Raw genomic sequence first — 8,772 nt, forward strand, 5'->3', positions numbered from 1 at the left:
ACCTCATCACTTGAGAAGGTAGGTGATGCGGACGTCGTGGAAGACATTTTGTCCCGTAACGCTCGCCGTACTGTTGGGGGGGAAAAGCGGTGGGGGGGAGATGTTCATGTTGCTGCAGTCTGCAGTCTGACCGCTAGATGTCGCTAAAAGTTACACACTGTAGCTTTAAGCAAGCAAAAAAAAACTTCTTCCTTAACTAATTTTTCAAAGCTCACATTTAAGAGAACTGCTGCTCATTAAAAGCTGAAATGTCCACGAAAGATGATCAAAACTGGCAGCCTGACAGCAAATAAATCCCCCCTTGTTGGCCTGAAGTTGATTTGTGGATTGAATTAAAACTAGTACCCAAGCACTTGCATCTGCAGTCATATGAGATATAATCACACACCCTGTTTGAGAATTTGGCGCCCCGGTAGTTCCGCTGTGAAAGGTTGAAAACTGTGTAGTGGTCGGCATGACGACTGTCGAGGAAGGAGCGGATGTCTTCAACGTGGTTCTGATAGCCAATCTGAACTGACTCTGCTGGGTACGTCATGACTAAAAAAAAAAGAAAGAAGCAGATGTTTTTTTCCATGTTTACAATATTTATGAATTTCAGAACAGAGAAATCCTAGATAAATCAATAGATTGCAAAAAAATGATTTCCATTAGCAAATGATCCATCAGTGGTATGTCAATTATATGGTCACAAAAAATATATTTTCAACCGACTTTGGCTTGGACCTCATCATCATACTCGTGATAATCTAAAGCACTGAGTAATTTGTGAAGTAGCTACAAATGCCTTAATTTCATCCATGTACAAATGCCTAAATGTTTTAATTCCTGTCTTAAATCCATATCTGATGTAATTGTGACCTTGTCCTAAAAGCTCTCTAAGGACTGATGATGAAGACTAACTCATGTGCTAACAAACCTGAGCATTACTTCTGCTTGATGTTTCATTGTCTTGGTTCTGTTGTATTTTACTTTGCTCGGTGTTTTCCAGTCTTATTGGTTTTATTCCTGTTTTGTTGTAGTTTCTAGATTTATGTTAGTTCTCAGGTTTTTCTGTTGTCCTCTGTTGCCCACGCATGTGTGTGTGTGTGTGTGTGTGTGTGTGTGTGTGTGTGTGTGTGTGTGTGTGTGTGTGTGTGTGTGTGTGTGTGTTCCTTTCCCTTTGGCTCCCTCGTTGTCTCCTCTCACACCTGCTCCTCATCTGCTCCTTAGTCCTGCCTTTGTCTCAGTCAGCTATATATTCTCTCCCTCTGCTGTCACTCCTTGTTGGTTCCTTGTCGTTGCTGGATCTCAATGCTCTTTTCTTCCTACCTCGTCTCTCCCTTGCTCCTCGTGATTATTTTCCCCTGATGTCTCCATGGTTTTGGTTGGGTTTACTATTATTAGTTGGATTATTGGATTCCTGCCTTTGTTTACTGTTTTTTCCCCCATAAAAACTGCAAGAAATCTCCTCAGCCTCTCTGCCTCTGCATTTGGGTCCTCAAACCTCAACCAAACCCCTGACATGATGTCTGTATCAAATAAATAAGTTACATATTTTACACCAGTATTTCATGTTTAATAAATAAAATAAACATCCATAATAACAGTTTTTTATTAGCAGTTTCTTACCTATGATTCTTGAGGTAATGTAAGCAATGTCCAGCTCTCCTTTAGTGTACCTGAAACAAACAAAAAAAAGATCTTGTAAAGTGATCTTTTTATGCTAATAATGCAGTTTGAAAGAACAACCCCTCTTAAAACTGACTTAAAGCTATAATCAATTCATATTAACAGCAATTCGTTTTTTTTTATCTACACATTTTTGATTATTTCGGCACATTTTTAAAGATTCTTTTTATTTCTTCCTTCTCAGAGGCTGTGTATATTTTCCTTTTATCTCACAGTATTTCTGTACCTTGTGTTGGTCTATTACATAACATTCATCTGCAATAACTTAAAGTCGATGAACTTCACGTTAGGAATTGTCAAAAAAAGCTATGAATACTTTTCATCGGGGCTCACACCAACACCATGGATGGTTCTCCCTGCTGCCCTCTGGGAAGAAGCTTTGCAGCATTTGATGCAGGATCAGCAGATTCTGCAACAGCTTTTTCCCCACAGCCATGACATTGTTGAAAACTCTAATCTAGACTCTGCATCACACTTGAAAACATATTTGCACTGCCAATGTGGCTGATAATGTTTTTATAACCACTTTGAATAGAAAACAACTCAATTGTTCTACTGCATTTTACACTATACTTATTTATTTTACACTGCACTGAACTTTTCCATAACAATGCCTTTTGCACCTTGACATTTAAACTGGTTTCCTTTTCTGGTTTTCTATTCCTTTTCTTTTTCCCTGTTTACACTCTTGATCACTGCTGCACTTTATAAATGGTAATATTCATTTCATTTCACTGTTGTAAGCTGCTCATTCACTGTTGTAAGCTGTATGCATTGATATTTTGTTTGTATACACAAAATGACAGTAAACTTTGTGTAAGTTTTGTGATTTACTGTATGCTTTTTCCTCAATATAAATGAAAAAAAAATATTATTTCTTTAGAACCACAATGGACATGTATTTGTTTCCATAAATACATACAGAAGGTCAAATATTGTTTTTAAAGACAATTAAAGACAATCAAATTCACAAAGAGAAGGTCAGCACATAAACTTCAAACATTTCAATTCAGGGATTCTGACAGTTCCTGTTAAATCAGTGGGATGAATGAAATGCAAATCTGAGAAGCTGCAGTACAGGCTTCTGTGTCCGTGTAAGGACTTTTTAATCAGGATTACTGTTGACTGGGCTTCCCTGAATCAAGTAGATACTAAGTGGGAATCCCCCCAATGAATACCATTCCTTTTACTTCACAGGCTTAGCCATACATTATATTTCCTATTTTTGAAGAAGAAGCAGCTACGCATACACAGAGATAGTCAATCCTTTCCTTCAACGGAATCATAGACAACAGAAAGGAACCACCAAATTAAACCAGAAGAGTAGCACACATTTTATCTACCAGTGTTGTTCCTTAAAAGTGAGTCAATAGTAGTTCACTATGAAGATCCTGTGGAGTCAACTGAGCTGGCACAGAGCACTCTCTGTTATTATGAGTTGCTGATATAGAGACCCAGTACAAACCAAGCCTGGACATCTGGATTGCGGAAAAGAGGACTCAATTACATCTTCATAAATAACCTTAAATTATTACATTTAAGGTTTTTAACACAACGGATGGACAAATTCTACCTCAAAGAAAAAAAGAAAAAAGTTTTTGACAGATTAGTTTTTTTTTTATGAGAAACCAGTTAACACACGTGCAGTAGCCAGCAGTTCCAGCAATATAAAAGGGTATTTGTACTTGGGAAGTAAATGTTGGAGCATAAAATGATTGTTGGGCTCAATTATCTGAGAGGAGAGGAGTCACAGAAGAGTCTCTAGTAAATCAAAACACAAATTTAAACAAAAAGCCTCACATATATTTTACAACAAAAGCTGTTTGAGTATTTGCAGTTAAAGTTTTATATTTGAAATTAAAGTTTCCTCAGAGATCCTAATATAGACTGCTTAACATTTGGGCCAGACTGGGTCTGTGGCTCATTCTCGGGTTAAACAGGTACAGAAACAAAGAGATTGTGTTGCTTTGAATATCAATGAGACAGGGGTCCACAGCAACCGAGCGAAAGTCACTGGGGTGTCGAATGAGAGCCAAGGTAAGGACTGCAATCCTAAAAGTTTATTTTTCCTTCCAATAAGCTCCAGACTTGCTCCTTAACAGTTTCGATGGTTTTACTTGCAAATTAACTAAGGCAGAGTTTCTAAGAAGACAGATAGTAAGAAATATAAAAAAAAAGCTTCACAATAAAACAAGAAAACTTTCCAAATCCCTAAAACTCCAAATGCAAACCAAAAATATACAAAACGAAACAAAAAAGATATGTTCAAAAGGTGTGCGTAAATCTTACCCAAAATAGGTTTTTAAGACATTTAATATAAATCTTAATTCTTTTATTCTATTTCTAAAAGTAATATGACTTTAAAAGCTAGACTTTATGGAATATACACTGTAGTTTTAAACTGTAAGGGGACTTTTAGGGACACTAAGTGAATAGCTGGTATTCAATGTATAAAACATACTAGTCAGCTATAGCCATATGTTATAAAATACTGCCTTTGGTACTAGAAAGTATTTATTTGTTATGAAATTATAGCTGTTTTCATCCAACCTAGAAGAAAGACACTTGCCTTCAAATTGAATTTGTCTCTACCATGTGGGTGCCACCTCTTTCATAACTTTGTCTAATCAGGTCACCTCTGGCAACTTGGCTCTACATAAGGAAAACTGAAGTCTGAGACCTTTTGTGGCCAAAAGAAAACATTTTCACAACTAAGGTACTAGCTAAAACAAGAACGGTTGTTGTCACTCTGCAGATTAGCTGGTAAATGAGCCATATTTCAACTTTGAGACATAATCATAGCAATCTGACCTATAAAAAGAGTGCTGTTTCCTGGGCAGGTGCAGCAAGGTTAAGGTAAGTGCTTCCTGGAGGGGTTGGGTGGAGAAAGTTCTATTGAGATAAGTTTTAGCTACTTGTGATTCCAGAAGAGAAAGTACAACCTAGTATTTCCAGGACATGACAGGGAATGGATGATTACTTGGACACGTATGAGACAAGCAAAATCCCACTTTGGGCTTGATTCTCGTGAAGGGACAGAATTATAACATAGTTAAAAGCTCAGGAAGGTTGCATGATATAGGCTCTTTAAAGTTAACTATCCTCACACATGAGTAGGGATTGCATAGTAAATATTGGTGCAGCTCTGGGTGTCTAATAGAACCTTACATATTGCATCCAATGCTCCATTAAGCCTTTAAAATTGGGTGGAGAATAATAACTATTAATTTCACTAAATGAGAAAAGAAAAAACATTAAAATGCTGTTTAGCTTTTTATTTTTAACTCTAAAGAAGAAGTGGGAAATAAGGAATTCTATTAAAACCAAGTCATAATCAGGTGGATTAACTAATATTTTTGTCACAACTGACCCCCCACAATACATACACAGCAATTCAGCTATACAATAATGAAGCATTTGGAAAATATCTGCTTCATTTGCTTCACCAAACAACACAGATGGACAAAACCTCTGAAACAAATACCTTAGGAGTTATAAGACCAAAGTGTAGCGTTATGGCCACACCTGTAAACACTGATTTGGAGAGGTGTGAATAAGGCCTAAGAATAAAGTATATAATTACAAATATGAAACACAGAGCTGTATATCATATTACGTATCCTACAGGTACACTACAGCGTAAGAGGAGAGGAAACACAAGGCTGAAGTTTCATTTATCTCCTACAGTATCTTTATGAACAGTACACGGGTAAGGCATATACACAATAGTACAGCCGGGGTACAACAAACACTAGAACAATACATGCAGTAGTAGGAAACTGCCAGTCGCTTTCACAAATTGGAAGTTTAAAGCCAGTAACCGAGCATCGCTCTTGGTAAAGCATAAGTTTTTAAAATAGCATAAAGTAAGTGAAAAAAAAAGAAAAGTATCTGTGCTCACGGGTATCCAGTAAAATTGTTGCTTTTACCTCGAACGCTAACAGATCATTTAGAAGATGCATGCAGAATAAAGGAAGATGATTTACCTTCACACTGTCAACTATTGTATTTGTTATCAAAATGTATCACTGCCTTTGACAAACACAGGTTCCTATAGTATAGGAACCTGTGTAGGTTCCATAATATATGTAATATAGGTAATATAGGTGTACAGTAGGAGCCATTTATCCTTTGGTTTGTTGCCACCAGGGGGAGTATTTAATTTTGAGTTCTGAGTGTCTGATGGGGGAATGGGTTATTTAAGGTCAACCATCAATTCTGTTCAGGTGTTGAGGCAAACAGTTTTCTATTGTGCTTGGTTTGGGTGTATATCGAATTTATGTGGATCTTAAGGGAAACAGTAAGACAATGGACATTGTACTGAAAATATATGACTTTAAACGGAAGATCGGCATTCTGAATCTTAATTGAGCGAATATAAAACCAATGCCTTTCAACAACAACCACAAGTAGCCTAAAATATAGGATTTTAGCCACTACAATAGGTTCCATAATATAATTACTTAGTGAGTAGTCTTGAGACAGCGGCAAAGGTTCACCATGTAACAGGAAAAAAACACTAAACCTACTACCAGAGGAACTGGACAGTGGTTTAGATTTAAGCAGTTTCTTTAGCTGGAAAGGCCCAATCAAAGTTCAAAGCAATTTCAATTGTTAAAGGGTGAGAGGAAAGAAAACTGGATGTTTAGTTAGAGAGTTTTTACTGAAAAAAAGGCAACATGTTGATGTTGATGTGCTAAGGTGATAAACCCATGTATGCAGTAGTAAATATAGCATACTGGTTCAAAAGAATATATATTTACATCAAAAATGTTTAGGAAATGTACTAAACTATGCAATGTTTTCTTTTTACTTCACATTCATGCAGTACTCTATGTTAGTCTATGAGATTAACTACCACAAAATTTTTTTTCTTCAATATTCTTGTAAATCACTATATAATTTGGCTTTATATAGATTTGATTAGTTAAAATGTAGGTCATTGTTATTTCTAGTGATCCCTGCATTGATTTTGTCCTTGGCTATATATAGTACAGGACCAGGATTAAATTCCACAAAGGCAAAAAAAAAAAATAACAGCAGCAATGCTTAGGAGTGACTCTGAATGTCTGTAAACATTCTGAACTATTTTTGTTTATACTCCTTCAGCTTCTGCTCCTACCTCCCCATTATGCAAACAGCACACTCACAAATACCTTTAAACTCCTCTCAAACACACACCCCTTCATGCATGGCCTGAATGAAATGAATACATTAGGATCAGCAGTGCACAGGCCATTTGGCACCATGGGCCGACATGAATAATTCAGCTAGAGAAGGAAAAGACAACAGAGAAACAGAGAGAGGGGAAAAAAAAGATTAAAACTGTACAGAATGACTGGAAGAGGGAGGACATGAGAGAGGAATAAATACCATCAAACTTGCTGAGTCAAGACACATACGAGCTGTGTATGTGTGAGTGTATGCCTGTGAAATACAGAGGCCCCTTTGTGCAGGCCAGAGCAGATGCCTGTGCACAAACATACTGGAACAATTGAGCCGTGTCAACCTCCCGTTTCCTCCCTCCATCCACAATGAGCGGTTCCTCTTTTAAGCTCCAACAGACAGTTACTGTAAGCAACCAAACAACACATGAAAGGTAGAGCCAATTCACCCACTCTGCAGGTAGGTTTATTTATAATCTATAGATCACAGTTCGTTGAAGGGTTCAGAAAATGCCTGAAAGAACAACAAAAGCGTGAAACAATAACTGCAGTTATATTAGATCATCATTCAACATGGTGGAGCCCATCGCCACAGAAGTTAACAGAAACATGAGACCTTTCAGATGTAAAGCACCTGCAAGTATTTGCAATAAAAACAAATAACTGAATAAACTCTAATCGTTCTGCAGGAAAAATTGTAAAAAAAATAAATTAATTAAATCATGAGAAATATTAAAGAACGATCAGAAAAATATAGACTAAACTTGCAATTTATTTTCAGTAGTTTTTAAGGAATGTGCTTTTTAAAATCTAAAACAACCTAACTTGAAAATATCCTTACTTGCAAAAATACAAATCTTATAATTAAATACTTCATGCCTTGTCTCTAATATTATATGTCATATATCCCATGCAAGAATTTGTCCAACAATATTAGACACCCTGTAAAGTTTAGCTGTATTACATCAGGCATTTACATTGAACCCTAAGACAGCTTAACTCTAACCGATGTCAATTTAAGGATAAATCTGGAACAATTTTGTTGTTGTTTCCAATCAACAACCATTATTTATGGCTCAACTTAGGCCGTAAGAGAACTCCTATAAAGGAAAAATAAAAACAGTGTATTAAGGAGAGAAAATGGCAGAAACAAAACATGCTGTTTGTCTGATCCACCTTTTAAAAATTGGAGTAAATCAGCAGAGAAAATTTTTGAAAAATCATAATTAATAATATGGGGAATTATTCAGGTGGGTAAAAGCTGACGGGGGTGGTTAATCTGGTTGGGACACAGAAGGGGGTGCATGGTAAAAAAAAAAATTTGTGAATCTTAGATTAAAGCCCCATTTACACTACCCTTTTGAAACCATGGTGAGATCGGTCTGTGCACGGTAACCTAGATAACTGTCAGATCGTGCCAGACACAACGAACAGCGCTAACCTGGTACTAGTTCATGAGTAGGGCTTGCTTCGGTTCATTTTTTGGCACGCTTCTCTGATAACAAAGAGTGCCTGAGCAGAAAGGCATCATCTCCTTACAGTCAGCCTCTGTAATAGAGACTGACACGGGAGTGGATTTTCACTACTGTCCCGTCCCACTCCCACAGAAAAAAATTGTGTCCCGTCCCGATCCCGGGCCAGAGTAGAAATCTAAATCCTGTCCCGCCCCACTCCTGGTGAAATTACTCCCACTCCCATCCCGCTCCCATTCAGAATGAGTCCCGCTCCTGCTCCACTCCCATTCTTATTTTTTGAGCGCGGGTGGAAAAACTCAGAGCGGAAGCACTGTTGGTTTTTGGGTCGTGTAGTTTTTTTGACTCGCATTATAGTGTAGGCTTCAAGGAAAAAAACTACAAAATGCCGGCGGCGCGCCAGTGCTGGATTTTTTTTCTTTCTATTTTATTTTATTTTTTGGCATCGATCCTAGTTTGTTTTTTTT

General features: G+C 37.1%; 1 protein-coding gene across 3 annotated transcripts in view; it reads right to left on the reverse strand.

Moving 5' to 3' along the window:
• dnajc6 (DnaJ heat shock protein family (Hsp40) member C6) overlaps positions 1 to 8,772 on the reverse strand; it is a 58,123-nt gene that overhangs the window by 26,961 nt on the left and 22,390 nt on the right. For all 3 annotated transcript variants that reach the window (XM_015378681.1, XM_015378680.1, XM_015378679.1), the window contains 2 exons: positions 1,609 to 1,658; positions 389 to 537 (listed from right to left, as the gene is read on the reverse strand). In XM_015378681.1, coding sequence (XP_015234167.1) covers positions 389 to 537; positions 1,609 to 1,658 — 199 coding nt within the window. The remainder of the gene's footprint in view (positions 1 to 388; positions 538 to 1,608; positions 1,659 to 8,772) is intronic.

The sequence above is a fragment of the Cyprinodon variegatus genome, unplaced genomic scaffold, assembly GCF_000732505.1.
Source record: "Cyprinodon variegatus isolate N-32 unplaced genomic scaffold, C_variegatus-1.0 Scaffold176, whole genome shotgun sequence".
Taxonomy (NCBI): Eukaryota; Metazoa; Chordata; class Actinopteri; order Cyprinodontiformes; family Cyprinodontidae; genus Cyprinodon; species Cyprinodon variegatus.